Source organism: Halichoerus grypus, chromosome 6, assembly GCF_964656455.1.
Source record: "Halichoerus grypus chromosome 6, mHalGry1.hap1.1, whole genome shotgun sequence".
Classification (NCBI taxonomy): domain Eukaryota; kingdom Metazoa; phylum Chordata; class Mammalia; order Carnivora; family Phocidae; genus Halichoerus; species Halichoerus grypus.
Window position 1 is genome coordinate 30,490,025 of NC_135717.1, and position 18,954 is coordinate 30,508,978.

An 18,954-nucleotide genomic window follows, 5' to 3' on the forward strand; every position below is an offset into this window, starting at 1 on the left:
TGCCATGTTGGAGAGGCCCACATGGCAAGGAACTGAGGGTAGCTTCTGGTCCACAGCCAGCAAGGAACCTATCAACAACCCCGTAAGTGAGCTTGGAAGCAGATCCTGCCCCACGTGAGTTTTCATGGGAGACCTCAGCGCTGGCTGACACTTTGATTGCAGCTTGTGAGAGACCATGAACAGAGAACCCGGCTAAGCCATGCCCAGATCCCCAACCCACAGAAACTGAGACAGTAAAATGTGTACTGTTTCAAGCTACATTTGTGTTCATCTGTTAAAATAGCAGTAGATTGCTAATACACCATCTCCGTGAATTTGTTACAAAAATTAACACTGAAAAACATTCAGTTCACTGCGGACATCCTTATTTATGGAAGACTTAGGTGTTTTAAATACCTGCATGCTTTATGATGTATTAGTAAGTACCCTATAGACATTACCAGAAGTTTGTGTCAAATGTTTCAAAAGATTGTAGTCTTGTTTTGGTACCATGTAGATCAGAAGTGAGGTCTCAATTTAATCAACCTCACTTTATTCTTTAATGCATTCATTCTACAAGTACTTAGTTTATCTCAAAATTTGACCTTGGCCTTATCATAGTCACCAGTTAGAGTCTGACTGCATTCTTTTATCAATTTTGGAAATTACCTGGGCTGGACACAGATAGGGACCTAAAAATGAACAAGAACATATGCAAAACAAAAATAAAATGAAACAAAAAAAACCCATCAATAGGAAAATATGCAAAACAACAACCAATCCTCCAAGCCATTTCAATTTAGGGAAACAAAAATCACTTTGCACCTGTTTCTGATCAAACACGTTTAAGCAGTTCCTTGATTAGTTATAGGTCAGTGCTTTTCAAACCTGGATTTGCATACAGATCACGTGGGGGATCTGTTAAAATGCAGACTGTGCCTCCGTAGGTCTGGGCTGGGCTTGAGATGCTGCCTCTTGAGCAAGCTCGCAGGTGCTGATGCTGATGCTGGTGCAGGGGCCACACCTTGAGGCCCGAGGTGTAGACCCAGCTCTGCTCCTCACGCCCAGTGCAGCATGCTTCATTGGTGCCCTCCTATCATACCCACCTTCTCCCTCAGCCTCCACTTCAGCAGTTCTCCTTTTTGGGGGGTTATCAGGCCTTTATCACTTACCCAAGCAGTCCCATAGTTAAGTTCTTTGACTAGGAAAATAAAAAAAAAAGTTTGCTGGATGCCTAAGTGTCTTTCTTTTTTTCAGTAATTAAAAATGCTCTGATTGGGGTGCCTGAGTAGCTCAGTTGGTTAAGTGTCTGCCTTTGGCTCAGGTCATGATCCCAGGGTCCTGGATCGAGCCCCACATTGGGCTCCTTGCTCAGCGGGGAGCCTGCTTCTCCCTCTACCTCTGCCTGTCCCCTTGCTTGTGCACTTTCTCTCTCTCTCTGTGTCAAATAAATAAATAAAATCTTTTTTTAAAAAAATGCTCTGATTGTGTATTGGGGTGCTTCGGGAATAGAGCTCAACATTCTGAACTTGTATGGCTTGAATGGCCGGAACAGTGTTTTCAGGGAGTGTAAAGAAAGTGGCTGGACTGTGCCAGGGTCAGACACGTGCTCTGCCCTGCAGGAGATGGTAGAGCAAGACGTAGATGTCAGCTAATACCTGTGCCCTGCCCTGGGTGTGACTCTGGACTTTGGCAGAATAGTTTAAGGCAAGTGTTGTTAAGCATTCACTTTCATAACGTTTTGAGGGATGGGGAAGGTAGACATTTACAAAAGATTCCTCCCTCTGCAACTAAGCATTATTAAGTCTCAAATACCCGTAATGCAGCCTTCATTAATATTAAGATGAGACTGAAGACCACAAGCTTCTGTAGTAGAACTTTAAGAGGACCCAGGTGCTTTTGAGAAGGCAGAGCGCCAAGTCAAATTGCTCTTATTACATAGATAAGGCAGGTGGAATAGTGATATGTGAGCTGTCATTTATTTCAGGTCAAGTCTATTTATTTTGTACCTTGTCATCATAAAATTGAGCTTCTATCCAAGATTTTACTAAGTAAACAAATAATAATGAAAGATTTATTTTAATACCTCCAAGGACTATTGACTTTTCGAGACGATGACTATTTGTTGTAGGAAACTATATTCGTTAAAATGTTTGCTGTAGAAAACTGTTTATAAATTCTCTCTGTTATAGAAGATTGATTTATGCACCAACCTTGGGGTGACAATCACCTCCCTGATTTGGTTCTGATTAATTTACCCAGTTTAAACAGCTCTGCAAACTGCCTCAGAAACAGGAATGTCGCTAAAAGCATTCAGTATAAAAAGTTTATTATTTAAAATAAATGAATAATGCTAACAATTAATTTTAAAACACAAATCGGAATCTTGTTTTTTTTTTTTATGACACCAGCCTTGAACTCCTGAAGAAGTCTTGCTGACTCTGTATCTTTAATGCTCAGTATCTGTTATTACTTTGTAGCAGAGTACCATGAAACTTGGCAGCTTGAAAGAGCTATCTCACAGTTTCTGTATGGATCTGAGTGCTGCCTGGCAGGATCCTTTGGCTGCAGGGTCTCCCACAGGGTTCAGGCACCATGTCAGCTGGGGCTGTGGTCTCATCTGACGGCCCGACTAAGGGAGAGTCCTTTTCCAAGTCTGCTCACGTGGTTGTTGGCAGGATTCTGCTTCTTGTGGGTTGTTGCATGGAGTGTCTCTGCTCTTCACGGGCTGTTTCCTCTGTTCCTTACCACGTTGGCCTCTCCAGTAGGTGAGTCCCAGCATGGCAGCCTTTTACCTCCAGAGAAGGGCTCTGAGAGAGAGCGAGCAAGATGAAAGTCATGGTCTTTTTCTAGCCTAATCTCTCTCTCCTCTCTCTCTTTTTAACCATTTTATTGAGGCATGATTGACATGTAAAAAGCTGTATATATTTAATGTGTACAACCCCATGAGTTTGGGGGTAAGTAAACACCTGTGAAACCATCACTGCCATCAAGGTCGTAAACATACGTATCATCGTTTCCCAAAGTTTCCTGCAACCTCTTTATTATTATTATTAGTATTAGTATTAGTATTATATTATTATTACTATTTGTGTGTGTGGTAAGAGCACTTAACATAGATTCTACCTTCTTAGCAAATTTCATGTATACAGTACAGTATTGTTAGCTGTGGACGTTATGCTGTACAGTAAGTCTCTAGAACTTCTCTGTCTTGTAGAACTAAAACTTCGTACCCTTTGACCATCACCTCTCCCATTTCCCCCTCCTCCCAGCCCCTGGAAACCACCATTCTACTCTCTGCTTCTATGAGTGTGACTATTTTAGAACCCACATGGAAGTGAGATCAGGTAGTATTTGTCTTTCTGTGGCTGGCTTATATCACTTAGCAGAGTGCCCTCTAGATCTATCTATGTTATTTCCAATGGCAGGGTTTCCTTCTTTTTAAGACTGTATAATATTACATTGTACATATATACCACGTTTTCTTTATCCATGCATCCATCGAGGTACATTTAGATTGTTCCCATATCATGGTGTAGCCTAATCCCTGAAGGGACATCCCATTGCTGTATTCTGCTTGTGAGAACAAAGTCTCTAGGTGCAGGCCACACTCAAGGGGAGGGGATTGCACAAGGATGTGAATATCACAATGCAGGGATCTTTGGGACCTTCTTGGAGTCCTTCTGCCACATGTAGTAAGGGCTCCATAAATACGAGTTCACATCCATCATCGCGCTCGATCCCCGTACTTCGCAACAAGATGCATACTCCAGGGTTTTATGCACTCCTTGTTCAGACTGAGTTCAAGTTGGTTGTGATTTGATTAAGCAGCTAACAGTCTGAGCTGTGGGTCCAGAACTGGTGGATTAACTTGCATATACAATTTGTTCTATACAGTATGTGCAGGTAGTTCGCACGTTTGCATTTTTAGGTTCTGAAAAAGGAATTGAGAAGGAAGGGAGGCCTAAAGTCAGAGATCCACTCTAAGATGACAGTAAGCAAGGCACGGTGGGTGGGCGGGTGGTGACGAAATTTAGAAAGGTTAGACTGGCTCCTTGCCGGTGAGATCTCAGTGTAGATGACATGCTTCAGAGAGAGGCCTTCCCTGTGCATCCAGTTGAAATTAGCCATCAGTTCTGCCTTCCTGCTCCTAGACCTGGTGCTCCGGCTCCATTCCCTGCTCATTTCCTTGTTCACAGTCTGTCTCCCCTGGGCAGACTAAGGCCCAGGAGATCAGGGGCCTCCTCTGTCTAGGTCCAGCCATGTATCGTCAGCACCACGTATGGTCGACAGTAGGCTCTCAGTAAATACTTATCGAATCGATGAATGAATTGAGCACACAGATGTGAAATGACTCCAAGGAGCTTTTTGGAAATCGTAATATCTTCATGACTTCCAAAGGAAATGCCACTTATTCAGTTAACATGCAAAATATACTAATTTGTTAAAAAGAAGAAAACAGCCTCACAATTGTGGTTTTGTCCCTGCCACTGATGGCTGGTGGCCGTTAGGTCAGTCATGTCCCCTCTCTGGGCCTCCGTTTTCTCAGTGGATAAATGCAGGGGCTATAGATTGGGGGTCTTCAGACTGCTCTGTCCTCAGATCCAGCTCAGGCAGAGGCGGCTCTGTTTTTCAACATTGGTCTACCATACAAGATTTTGTTGGAAGAAAGGATGCTGTCACCAGGGGCGGGGGGTGAGGTTTGACACCCACAGGGCTCCCATGCCTCCAATGGCCATTCCAGCTCTGCAAAACAGTTCCTGGTTGCAGTCCTTTTGGCTAACAAGGGTAGAGACCTGTGGCCCACAGAGCTTAGGTTCAGCGGAACCAATAGGAAGGGCAAACCTAATAATTTTGGTGCAAGTGATCTAGTGCCCTTCCCAAGAACATAAAGAATCCCCTCTCCCTCCCTCCCCCCACCCCCGCTTCCCCCCACTCCCTAGCCTCACACCTCGCTTAAGCCCACATCATGCAGCCTTTGAAATGTTAGCATCGATTTTTTTTTTCCTCGTTGACTAACTCATTTCAAGATTTCATTTCTGGCACTGCATTTCCTACCAGATAGCCAGAGCTTCCAAGCTCCAAGTTTTATAATTAAAATTCTGTCACATCCCCCGAAACAGTGCAAATTGTGCCATTAAGCCTGGCATAAAAGATTCGAAAGCACTTCACCTAGTAATTTAAATATAATACTTCTGGCAGCTTTCAATTTCTGGTATTTTTAATTCTAATTTAAAAACTATTATTAAACATTAATACCCTCTATACAGCGTGGCTGGTGTGCCTCTGCGCTCCATTTTGGCCGGCTAGTTTTAAACAAACAGCTTGGCTGCCTGGCTTTTGCGGCCCACGTGGTCTTTCCTAGCCTTTGGGAATCACCAGGTCCCAGGCATAATTAGTATAAATCAAAATCCTCTAGACTATGACAGGAAAATGGTATGTTTGAACAGCAGCTTATTAAAATGACCTACTTAATTTAAGAAAAATATTGTATCCACTTGCACGATAACCTGGATGCTTTCCCTGACAGATTTTATAATATTTCTTCCCTCTCCTTTTTTTTTCCCTCTTTGTTTTTACAAGAAAAGGAAAGGGAATGGAAAGGCCCGTTCTACTTCATCCAAGGCGCAGACCCACAGTTTGGACTAATGAAGGCCTGGTCCACTGGGGACAGTGACAGTGGTGGTGACGAGTGGGGGCAGGAGATCCGTCTAACTGAGCAAGCTGTTGAGGCCATCAACAAGTTGAAGCCCAAACCCAGGTTCTTTGTTCTTTGCGGGGACCTCATCCATGCCATGCCAGGTAAGACTTGCGCTGTTGATGTGACCTCTCTCCTCCTAGTCATGACTGCATTTGAGCAGGGAAAAAAAAAAAAGATTTCTCTTAAGAGATGTCTTTATTCGGTAATGGCCTATTCCTTCTCTCCATGGCTGTTGGAGTATCCTTGAATGTCAGGAAATGCACCCTCATTTTATATTTAGAATTTGGCGAGATTAATCACAGTAATTAGGCAGAGCTACAGTTCTGATGATCTGAACTTACTCTGAAAAATGGAACAGCCTCCCACGTGTCACCTTTATTTCCAGGGGACAAACTTGAACTGCTTCCAGATACCATATCCATAAGTGTAATCTCTTATTTCCTCTCTTCTTACACTTTAATTTCTCCTGTCTTTGTGCTTTTTCATTTGCAAGTGACAGAAATCTAACTTAAACTGAATTTTTGTTTTAAATTAAAGGTGCATGTTCCTTTATGGGACTGTAACATCCAGGGGCAAATCTGGGCTTCAGGTATGGCTGGATCCAGAGGCTCAGAGGTTGTTATCAGGACTTGGTCTCTCTCACTCAGCCCTGCTTTCCTCTGGGTTGACTTCATTCTTACACAGGCACTCTCTCTAGGTCGTGGCTCCTGGGAGCTCCAGCTTTACATCCTTCTCACAGAACCCACAACAGAAAGAAAGAGCCTTATTCTTGGTGGTCCAATCAAAGTCCCAGACTGACAGCTGTCCGGCTCACATGGCCCCTTGAAGCCAGGGTGTGGGGTCATCTCTACTGCAGCAATGTGGTCTGAAGAGCAGAATGATTCCCCTCAAGACAAGAGAGATAGAATGTAAAAATAAGAGATGTCTTCTAGAACTCTCTTGCATTTTTGTTTCCTCCTCTGATACCTTCTCCCCCAGGCAAGAGTAAAGCCCAGTGAACAAGTATAAGCAGATGGAACTGTGCCTGCCCATCAGAGAGGTAGAGTAGACCGCCATGGTCACCCTTAGTGGAACAGTGGTCTCTGCCTTTGGAGCAGCAGTGGGCCTGAAGACCATTGCAGAAAACACCGTGGTGGCCATGCATGTTTGCTTTGGCTAATACTGTCTTGTAAACCTGGGCTCTGAGTCTTGTGATTTCCAGGGCCTTTAGAAGCTGAGGCACTCTGTGGTAAGCTGGTGTGCATTCATTCTTCCCCTCTCAAGGTTCACTTGTCTGGCAGCCTACCTCTCCAGAAGAATCCCAAAATGAAGATGTGAGAATGGGAAAGGGGCTGCCCAAAATCACTGTCCCCAAGGTCCAGTGAGTATCATGAGCAAGAGGAACCCTCAGGCCTGCCCTCGTTCGCTGTTTATAGGTATTTAACACAAAGTCATGGATGTGGACATGCCCATGTCATTCATTGGGTCCCACTGGGGAGAACCCAGGGTGGTCATCCCCGGAGAACCTGTCCTGCTGTTGGGCTTGTGCAAAAGCAGCAAGGTGGGGAAGAAGGAAAATAAGGCAGTGGACAGAGACCCAGCTCCACACCTGCCACTGATGTGCTGGGTAAACTTGGACTGACCCCTTTCCTTCTCAGAGCCTCCATTTCTGAACCAAGAGCCCATTGATGCAGTAAACATTCAAAACCTCAGTGGCCTGGGGCTTCACAGTGAAGGGTCAGACAACTCTGTCTCTCTGCAGGTGGTGGACGTCTCAGCAGCTTGGTACAGAAGCACATTCATAGGATGGTGCTGAGTTTTGTTTTGTAGAGAGGTAAAATCTTAGCTGCTTGTGAACTGGGCCATCCTTGGTGATCCTTGACCGAGGGTTTCCTGGTGCTGATATTGTACATTGCTGAAGTGACCACAGAGTGCCCCAGTTTCTAAAGGAGTTAGAAATCATAGCAGGACTCGGAGTCTTGGTTTACCAGGTAAAGCCAAGGTAATACCATAGTTGACCAGATTAATACTGCTTCCAAATGGTCTGATTTGCTGTTAGCTAGGTTCTTTGGAATCATTTGGCCCAATATGCACTGTAGCATCAGCTAGATCTCTCACTCTGGACCATCCAGTAAGCAAACTTCTGCTTTTATTGGACACTTGAAGGTCAGATTCCAATTTTACAAATTTTATGTCCCGTGGCTTCTTTTCTTTGAGAACAGAAATGTAGGGGCACCTGGGTGGCTCATTCGGTTAAGTGTCTGCCTTCGGCTCAGGTCATGATCCCAGGGTCCTGGAATTGAGCCCCTTACCGGGCTCCCTGCTCAGAGGGGAGCCTGCTTCTCCCTCTTCCACTTCCCCTGCTTGTGCACTCTCTCTCTCTCTGCCAAATAAATAGATAAAATCTTAAAAAAAAGAAAAAAGAAAGAAATGTTATAGGACTCACTAAAATTATATAACATGTTTTTGTAGATGTTTACCGACTCATTCTGAATTATGTTAATGTATTCAGTCATATTTCAAAATAAGATTTAAAATGAAAGCTCTCTGCAATTTCATTGCTTCCTGAATAAAATATACTGAGCATAGTAAATTAAAAAATATGGTTTTTATGATCAACTTTTTCCTTTGGTCAGAAGACCTTATAAATGTGAACCGGCAATCTTTTGAACACGTAATTTTATATTCAGTGTGACCCAAGCAGAATTCACATCTGTTCTGAAGAGTTGGACTATTTTGTGGGGTTGTAACTGAGCCAGTGGAAGGACTGTAACTATTTTGAATATTGTGGTCTGAGATTAAACAGAATGTTTTAAAGCTAGTTACCATTTTTTAATATGCAATTAGTGGCTTCCTCCTTATTTAGCTCATACGCAGGGGCAGACACTAGAAAAGTAATTATTTGCTTAGACTGCTTAGCACATTGTTAATTATCAGATGCATGTATTAATAAGCAAATAAAATCAGAAAGCATACTTTTAATTCTACCATAAATAATATCCTGGGCCAAGTAGTTTTAAGTTCAAACTGGAGAAAAAAGAACTTTATGAATAATGCTCTTTCTAATGAAAGTCATAATGGCACTTTTCCATTATACATATTCATCACAATATTTGTTCATCTACAAATACTTACTGTGTGCCCACTGAGTGCCAGTTAAAGCCCTAGGTGCTGTGGATACGATGGTTGGAAATGAAAGGGCAGCTCTTCCGTGGAGCTTAGAGTCAGGTAAGGGAAGTGTGAAACCAGGGATGGTGAGGGGCCCTCCTGGTACCATGGCCTTTAGGGAAAGCTCCAGAAATGCAGGACAAAGTCTAGTTAGTTTTGAATCACATGTTTTCATTCTGCAGATGTCTTTTTGGTTACCTTATTTTTTTTCTTATTTTATAAAGCTTCTCTATGGGATAAGCCACATTATAAATAGCAAGTGGAGATTTCTACAAATATTGAGACCATTGATTTTCAGTCCTTCAGGCTGAAGCCCAGGGTGACTGTTGGGTCGCCCTGACGTGGAGGCATTGACCCACTGGTACTGTCCCCAGGAACCTTCTGAGTTTTCAGCAGGTCACGTGAGGACTTGACAGATAGGAATGTGGTGATGCAGTTCGAGTACAAGAGTTCCTTTCAGGCCATAGAATGGTTTGTTATTAATGTGCATGTCTGGCCCGTTGATTAAAAATTGCTACAACCAAACAAAACAGAGCGTGCAGAACACATTCTTCCCTAGAGATAAAGGCTCCTTTGAAGAGCCTTTGTTTGTTGACTTCTGCTTGGGCAACTGTTACGTGATTTCATTGTAGTTCATGATTCAGCTCCAGAAGTCCTCTGTTACGTGAAGCGAGGCAAGCCTGCGTTAACATTATTCCAGTGGTGTATGAGTATCCCACGGCTGCTGTAACAAACTACTACAAACCTCGTGGCTTCAAACAAACACAGATATATTCTCCTACCGTCCTGGAGGTCAGAAGTCTAGAGTGGGTGTGCAGGGTTGCCGTCTTTCTAGAAGTTCCAGCTTCTGGATGCTGCCCACGTTTCTTGAGCCATGGCCTCTTCCTCCCATCTTCAAAGCCAACAGCACAGCATCTTCTCTCTCCTCTCACCTTTGATTCATCTTCTCATATTCTCTCTTGTAAACCTACCCTCCTGCTTCTTTCTTGTGAACAAACACCCTTATGATTATTGGCCCACGCAGATAACCCAGGACAACGTCTCCATCTCAAGATCTTTAACTTTATCACATCTGCAAATGCCCCTTTTACCGTGTAAGATAACACATTCACAGATTTGGGGTGAGGACATATCTGGGGGCCATTTTCAGCCTACCATGCAGATGGCACGGGATGCAGTTCAGGGTGTGCATCCGCCTGGGGCTGCTAGCTCACCTACTCACTAGAGTCATGAGAAGAGGGTGTCTTTGTTATTTCCCTTTTAACCAATGGTGGAATCTGGCTCAGAGCAGTTCAGTACTTTTCCGGGGGTCACTCGGCTTGTAAGTGGTGGAGTCAGGATCTCACTCAGGTCCAGCTGTTTTCAAACCTCACATACTTCACATTGCGGCCTCCCTACTCAAAGGGTGGGCCCCAGAGCAGCCATCAAGAGCCTGTTCCACATGTAGAATTTCCGCAACACCCAGATCTGATGAGATGGAATCAGCATTTTAATGAGATCCCCAGGTGAACTTATGAACAATCAAGTTTGAGAAGCACTTGCTAGACAAAAATGTACCAGGCCCTGTGTTTTTTGCATTAGGTACAATTTTTATGTGTACACTAGTAGTTTGTGGACATTCCCTTGAACTGTTAACAATAATGGTGCTTAACAAGGGAACTATTATTACTTTAGATTTACCATGCTCAGCTCTCAAAGGGAAATGTTTTAAGTTTGTGGCTTTTATTTTGCTTTTTTTTTTTTTAAGATTTTTTTTTTTTTTTTAATTCATTTAAGAGAGAGAGAGAGAATTTGAGAGAGAAGGGTCACCAGCAGGGAGGAGAGGCAGAGGGAGAAGCAGTCTCCCGGCCAAGCTGGGAGCCCAGCTCAGGGCTCAATCCCAGGGCCTAGAGATTATGACCCGAGCCGAAGACAGACACTTAACCATCAGAGCCACCTAGGTGCCCCTTATTTTGCTTTCTAAACAACAGTTGGAACAACTAAAGTGGAGTGACCTCTGCCATGCACAGTCAAAACAGAACTTGTCCAGAATCTTCTGGAAAACAATCCCACATGCATGCTTTTATGTGGAATGGTCAGGAGAGCTAGAACTGGTTCTTTGATTTGGGTCATGTCCATGTGCATAATCCCTTATCTGCTATTCCAAAATCCAGAAAGCTCTGAAAGCCAAGAGTTTTTCTCAAGTTTGAACACTAACTCAGTTGGCAGCAAAACTGACCTGAACTGACAAGAGGCTATTTATAGCCTCCCTTTACTCCTACTTAGTGAGAATATTCATCTGTTTTGCAAGTGAAATACTATGGTGTTCCATAATGGGATGCTGCCGGAGACCTAGCTCTGGGTGTCATTTAATATGTGCCCCATGCCCAATACTGCTGTTTTCAAGTTTGAAAAACTCCCAGTTTCAAAGCAGGCCTGGCCCCTCGTTGGGATAAGAACATACGGATCTGCAATATTAGTAATTTTGGATTTATGGACGAAGAAGCCCTTCATCACTAGAAGCAGAAGGCTTTTTCCTTCCTCTGATGTAACTTTCTCCCGAGGTAACATATGCACACCATTGCACAGGAACCGCATTTTAGTTTCAAAATTAAAATGATCCCAGGCATCTTGTTTTTGAATTTTGGGCACCATTCTTGTTGGGACCAAAAGGACTGAATATGAAAATGGACTTGAATTCAGAAGTGACTCTGACAAATCGAAGGAGAGGATATATGCACCAAGGTGATGTTTGCTATGGATAAGTGCAGAATAATTCACTTAGGTGGAAAAGTCTTAATTTAGGCAGAAAAGGGCTGGGTGTCTGCAGACAACAGCTGTCAAGGGCTGGAAAGTAAAGGGATCAGCAGCGTGGTGGTTAGGAATTGGGAGCTGCTGTGGGAACTTAAAGTAGAATTACTAGTAAATGGGGATTGTGGCTTTTTGAAAAGATCCAGTGAAACCAGAAGAATCCTATTTCATCTAGTTTGGTAGCCCTTTGCCTTAAATTGATGTGAATGGCTGGGCCGAGGTCCAGATAGGAGTAGCCATGGCCAAATGACCATCAAGACGCCTTCCCCACTTCGAGATTTCTCATTCTAGGATGAATGGATAGAATTGGGAAATGAAACCATATCGAGCAAAGATGGAGTGGTTTAGTGCGCTGGGCTTCAGGCAAAGAATAAGCCATTTGTCCTTCCAGTGTTCACATTATCCGGGAGGGCTGGTGTTCATTTTCCCGCGGCTGGGTAGGCACCAAACACATGACCATAATTCTGGTACAAGACAGACTATGAGAAGCAAAGCCTCAGAGGCATTGAATAACAAAGCCAGGATTAAGGCTCTGGCCAAGAAAAGACCTTATCTCATCCCTGCAACCTCTACAAATTCACCTTCCTCTGAGCTTAATTCAAGTTCCTACAGGGCGGTGGGGGGTGTGCTTGTATTGGTGTGTCTTTTCATCCAGTGCCTGACGCTGTTGGTCAGGGGAAAGGCATTCCCTGAATGCAGGTCAGATGAATCACTCTGTGTTTCCCATGATGCGTAGCAAGTGGCCGGCACAGGGCAGGCACCAGCACACACTTCTGGATTAAATGAACAGTCAGTTCGTTTATTTACCAGAGCTCTGCTGAGTGCTTACTGTGTGCCAGGCCATGTTTTGGGTGCTTCTGCTACATCAGTGAAAAAAACAGACAAAAGTCCTTGCTTGACCTAGAAAAAAGAAACATGGACACGCGACATTCTTTGTGTGTGTGTGTGTGTGTGTGTGTGTGTGTGTGTGATTCTGATCTTTTGTAGTAGTCAAACCTCGTGGTAGATAGGGATTGATTTTATTATTATTTTATTAGATTTTTAAATTACATATATGTCAATATTTCCCTTTGTAAAGATTTAGAATCTACATCTAGAATAAACTGTGTGACCTCACCCAAGTCCTTCCCTTGGGGTCACCCCATATGTGAGCATCCGTGTCTTCTATAAATGTCATTATTCTGTGTGCATTGTTCTGTGACTTACTTTTTCCTTCCATGTACCTGGAAAATCCTTATATGTTGATACACGGAGGTTTATGTCAGGCTTTTAATAAGTGCATTGCATTCCATGGATTAGATCTCATAATTGGTTAATCCTCTCCCCTGGCCATACCGATAATCTCCTCATCTTGGAGCTAATCTAAACAACACTGCTATCAGACATTCTTGTGTACACGGGTCAGTTTTTCTGGAAGTCAGATGGGTTGTCTGGGTTTGGGATCTGCTCTAGTCAGTTTGTTGTGTGGTTCCCCGGTGGACATCTCTTGGGGATTGACCCACACTTCCATATTCCCTCTTTGGTGCCACCAGCGTCTCAGTCCCTGTCATACAAGTGGTAAGTGTCTGCACTGCCCACCACACCGTAGCTACTCAGAAAGTTTCCACTGAACAGAAACCCTCTTGTCCCTATCGCAGTAGGATTTGTTGCTGTTCGTTTTTTTTTTTTAAAGCTCAGTTAACATATGTTCATTTCCTCACCTGTGTGATTCATTAGCCTTGAGTTTTTTATTTTAAGTGCTTACTCCAGGCTCCAAGAAATGCCAAGATTTGAAGACATTTTCCCATACAGCTTAACATACAGAAACATAAAAAGGGGTGACATGAGTGCTGGGAAGTGACGTGCCTGGGTTCAGATATCAGCAGGCCCCGGGGTGGGCGGGGCTGTCAGCCTCAGCCCTTCCAGGGGGTTGTGTGTGGCTGAATGCTGAGCAGTGGTAACCCACGGCAATCAGCCAGCCCCGTGGCTCCTTAGATCCTTCACATCCATTAGAAGCCTGTTAAAGCTTCCAGGCAATCAGCGACAATACCTTCCTTCTGCCGAGGCTGATTGAAAGTGGTTTGAACTAATTTACCTAATATTACTAATTGGGGAGCTTGGAGCATTACTTGAGAAGTTGTTTCTGATTAGCTGTGTGATCAGAAGCAGCGTTGTTGGCAGCCGTGATCATGCCCGCCGCCCCCGCCCCCAGCCCCCCAGCCCCCCAGCACTTGGCCACATGGTGTCTTGGCAGAGGGGCTGTGCTCACTGCTGGCTGTGTCAGCTCTTTATCTCCAGTCAGGGCACCTTAACCTGTTTTGTGCCTTGGACCCCTTTGGCAGGTTGGCAAACCACCTCTGGACCACCTCTCAGAATAATGTTTTTAAATGCAGAAAATAAAATGCATAGGATTTCAAAGGAAACCAAGCATATTGAAATACACTTATCAAAATATTTTTAAATTATTTGATAGAGTAAAGTACATACTTCTTTGTTGATCTGTTATACAACACAGTCTAACAGGCTAATCACTACCATCATTTCAAAGTGGTGCTGAGCTTCCACAGTATCGGGAGGGATCTACAACAACTCTTACGGGATATGAAAAGTCCTTGTGGTTTCTGTTGGTGACACAGTCACAGGAGCCTTAATAATACCTCTGTGATTTTCCGCTTAATAATAGGAGGAAATGCTAAATAACAGAGGTGAGTGAAATTGTAGTGTTTCCCCATGTAGGTTCCCAGGTCCCCGTGGACCCCAGATGAAGAAGCCGTCTCCGTGCACACGTACGGACGACATACTCTTGTTTGCCCTTCGGAGCTGTCCTGTCCACACAAAACATGTGGATATTATAACTGACCAAAGTATAAACTCTACCTTTAGTTAGAGGCTAAAAAGGCTGCTTAATTGTGGCTAGGAAAATGTGGGTGTTTGATTATTTAGTGAAAAGAAATGGCTGGAGCTGAATAGCAGGAGGTAGCAAACAATTGCCTTTTGATTAAGGGAAACAACAAAAACCCTTCTGTATTCTTTCTCTCTGGTTTCCAGTGTTTGGATCAAAAACTGAAAATTGAGAGCCTTGTATTGGTTCATTTATTCCATGAAGCGTTTGAGAAGGATGAAAATAAACAGAAGCACACAATAAAAAAATAAAAGTAAGGAATGACCAATCAGGGCCAAAGAAAATATAAGTTCATTTATGAAGTCAAGACCCGAGGGAGGGGCTGAAACAAATCAGCAGGTCTTAAGGGCCACTGTGGTTGGTAAGATGGTAGATTAGCCAGAGAGAAAAAAATGACAGTTGTCAAAGGGTGAGTCGCGTCAAACTGGGCAAGAGCCAGTGTACTTGCATGGATGCCTTGGGGAGTGGAGTAGGGCGAAGGTCTGTAGCTTTCATCAGATCCTTCAAGGGCTCCATGACTCAAAAGAAGGATAAAGAACCTAGGAGCTGAGTGCTCCTGCCCTCGACTTCCATCTGAGGACACGTTCCCTCGTAGTCAGCTGAGATCAGAGATGCCATCAGGCCAAGAACCTGTGGCAGTCTGCTCTGGAACCCTCTTCCACCCTCTGCCCCACGCTAGGGGCTTTCTGGGGATGGCAGAGGGATGATGCAGAAATGTGCAGAGTTCCCTGGCAAACTGATATTGTAGAGACCAAACCAGTGTCTTTCTAGCTCGTGCCTAGCTGATTGGAACATTTATATCTTTCCTTTCATTGTTTTTTGCTCTAAACACTCATTTCCTGGAATTGCGACATTTCACCTCTTTGATGGGCCTATTTTCTGCGACTAAATGAAATACTAAAAAGGAACATGATCCCAGAGGAGTTCAATTATCAGGTAATTGGTCAAGTGATTAGAATGTGAAATGAAAAAAATAATGAGAGACTGGAAACGTGGCATGTTTAAGTGCCAGAACCACTGAGGGGCACCTGTTTTGTAACCCTCAGAATTTAGAAACTCACCTGCACGTTTGGAATTCTAGATTGTTGAATATTTATATGCAGCACTAGTTCCTGAATAGTTTATTGGAAAACCATGGTAAGTTCTTTTCAATACACATTATTTGGGTTGTATAAAAAATTTACTATTCCTTCCTTCCTTCCTTCCTTTATGTATTATTTGGGTGAAATATTGCTGCCATCATCCATAAATATTCTTGTGAAGAAATTTTGTATTGATCTGTAAGGTAGCAACTTCAGAAATTTCACTCGGATAATATACCTTCCTTCATCTTTTTTTTTTTTTTTTTAAAACACATTAAGGCATATTCTAAATCATACCAAAGCTGCCAATTATGTCAGACATTTTATTAATTGTATCCTAAGTTGGCTGATAGTACATATTCAACAGTGAGTTGCAGTAAATGTCTGGGAGCAGCCAGTGTAATAAGCTGTAGCTGTTAGATGCAGAATTAAATGAATTTTGTCTAATAACATGTATAATTTAAAAAGCAGTAGAACCTGATTAAGCTTGATCTGTTGGCAGTGTGGCACTAAATCCCTACATGAGTAATGCCTAGGCTTGCAAAGTTTTAGATCAATGAATATACATACCTCAATTAATCAGGAGAAGATAATGGAAAGGATTCGAGATGGAAAGGATTATGGCTCTATAAATTCTCTGGCACTAGATGAAACTAAATATTTTTAACTGAAGGAATAAATCATTTTCTTAAGTCGCACTCAAGGGTGCCTGTGCCATGGAGTCCCCAGTCCTGGTACGTCCCAGAGCAGCGTCCTCCTGTTCCGCCGGTTGGCTCCAGCCTTGACCGTCGGCTGTCGAAGTCAGGTCATTCGACTGTAGTTCATTTACTCACTCGTCCGACCCATCACAGCAGAGAGGTATGGAGGGCCTGTGTATGTGTGTGGTGCAGCTTAGCAAGGACCAGGCCCAGTGCCTGGCCTCAGGAGGCATCCAGGCTGGTCAAGGAGAGAGGCCGCACAAAAGGACTAATCTGGTGGCCGTAGAGAGAGAGGCTGTTCTGTGAGGGAGGGCGGTGCGCAGCCCTGGTCTGACGTGTGGGGTCAGAGCAGCTTCCACGAAGCTGGAGTGGTCCTGGGTGACCCGCCACGCGCATGGCTTCAACCGTCAGATCAAATCCAACAGTGCCAGAAGGTATACAGGAAAAAGTCTGCCTTCCTGCCCCCACTCATGTACTTCCCTCCAGAGAAAACCAGTCAGTAGTTTTTCGTGAAAAATGGTAGAACATCGTCAAGCTTATGTACACGTGCACGTGCAGCGGTTTGTAAAAAAGCAGAATGGGAGCCAAAAAGACAGCATTTGTTTGTGTCATTTCTGTTGTTTTCCACGGCAGCACGTACAGGCACCCGAGTTACCAGAGTGCACGTCGTCTGTCATCTGTCCCCAGCTGGTGGACATTTTGTTGTGTCCCGTTGTGTCACGACCAGGACCCAGGGCCCCTGCTGGAACCCGCACCTCTGTGCACGTGTGCCACCGTTAGGAATACGGCTGTGAGGTCAGCTTGCTGAAACGCGAGTCCCCGATCCCTTGTCTACCGGCCGGAGAGCCTCGGGCGACTTACCTCTCTGCGTGGCCGAGTGTCCTTATCCGGAAAGTGCTGATAATCATGGCACTTCTCATCAAACTTTAAAAAGTGCTTAGAATGCTGTATGGAATTTAATACTGTACAATAACCACAATTACTTCTACTAGTTGGGTTTTTGAAATGAGAGCTTTTTATTGAGATATAATTCCCATTCCATATAACTCACCCGTTTAAAGTGGACAGTTGGGTGGTTTCATTATATTCACAGAGTTGTGCAGCCATCACCACATCTATTTCAGACCATTTCTGTCACCCCCCAAAGAAACTGTGCACCCATTAGCAGTCATTTCCTGTTTCCCTCCAACCCCTCCTCACCCCCAGCCCTACGCAACCACCAGCACACTTTGTGGGTTTGCCTGTTCTGGACGTTTCCTATGAATGGTGGCTTTCACTGAGCATCGTGCTTTCAAGGTTCCTCCCCGTCATAGTGGGTGTCAGCGCTCCGCTCCTGTTCACGTCCGTTTAATATTCCACGGTGTGGATCTACCACATTTTATTTATCCACCTTTTGTTGTTCGTCTGTGAGATAAACTCCTAGAAGTAGACTGTTGAATCAAATGGTAATACTAAGAAAAGTGGAAATTGGGCTTTTGTCCTAATATATGGTATAACTAGTCCATTTTGGTATTTTTTATCCTCTTACTAAATAATATCCCTAGTGGCCCGAAAGATCAAGTTTATTGTCTTCTGTGTCTGAGCCCTACCCCACCCCCCAAAAAAGTAAAAATAAAAGAGAGGGTGTTTGTAATGTGGAAATGAAAGTCCAGGGCACTCAACACAAGGGAGCGGGTAGAGAGTGGCCCAGCTCTCTGACTCAGGTCAAGCCCAGTTTGCCATCTCCAGTAGATGAGAATCAATCTATTTATTATAAGACTCTTAACTCTTCTCCACAGTTTTCATTAAGGAATTTTTTTTTAAAGATTTTATTTATTTATTTGACAGAGAGCAGGGAGAGTGTCAGGCAGAGGGAGACGGAGAAGCAGGCTCCCTGCAGAGCAAAGGAAGTCCGATGTAGGACTCGATCCCAGGACCCCGGGATCATGACCTGAGCCGAAGGCAGTCACTTAACCAACTGAGCCATGCAGGCGCCCTCGTTAAGGAATTTTTTGTCTGGAAATGAAACCCCAACTTTTAGAAACTAAATACCAAGTTCACTAAGTTGAGTTGAGTTCCTGGTATCTGTAGCTTTCTTTCTTTTTTTTTTTTTTAAAGTAATCGCTTCAAAAACGGTCTTTCCTGACTCATTCCGTATCATTAGGTAAACCAAAGTGGCCACAGAAATTGGGAAGAGCTTGTTACTGTAAATAGTCGTTACTTATGGTAGTGGGGAGCCACCACGGTAGCTGTGTTATTCTGAGATCATGGTGTTCTTATCCCTTCTTCCAGATGAGCCAGCTGTCAGGTCTGAGAGCTTTCCCAGCTTTGCCCAGCCGGTGTGGGATGCTGTGGCTGAGCCCAGCTCTCAAACTCAGAGGGCAGGCTCCTTTTACTGGACCCTCGCAGGGCACAGACGTCCTAGAGTCAGGCCTTCTATCTGGCACCCTCCGATGGGCCAAGGCTGCATGAAAACTCAGGGAAAAGGGTGAAGGCAGGTGGGGGACAGGTGAGCCTGACTTGAGTTTGATGATGACAGCCACCCCTAGAGGCTCTTTTATATCTAAAGCTGCAAAATACAAAAGGATCTGTCTCTGTGTCCATATAAGGGCAAGGCCATGCGGGTGTGTGCAGGCAGAAACAGGTATGGTCTAGTTCCAATTTAGGCCAGCCTGCCAGCCCTGGGCCACATCGACA

At 44.1% G+C, this 18,954-nt stretch overlaps 1 protein-coding gene across 4 annotated transcripts in view; it reads left to right on the forward strand.

Moving 5' to 3' along the window:
- Nucleotides 1-18,954, forward strand: part of CPPED1 (calcineurin like phosphoesterase domain containing 1) — a 130,000-nt gene that overhangs the window by 14,970 nt on the left and 96,076 nt on the right. For 3 of the 4 annotated variants that reach the window (XM_078074794.1, XM_036099547.2, XM_036099544.2), the window contains exon 2: nt 5,563-5,781. In XM_078074794.1, the coding sequence (XP_077930920.1) occupies nt 5,563-5,781 (219 nt within the window). The remainder of the gene's footprint in view (nt 1-5,562; nt 5,782-18,954) is intronic. The other variant, XM_036099545.2, reaches the window with a different exon arrangement.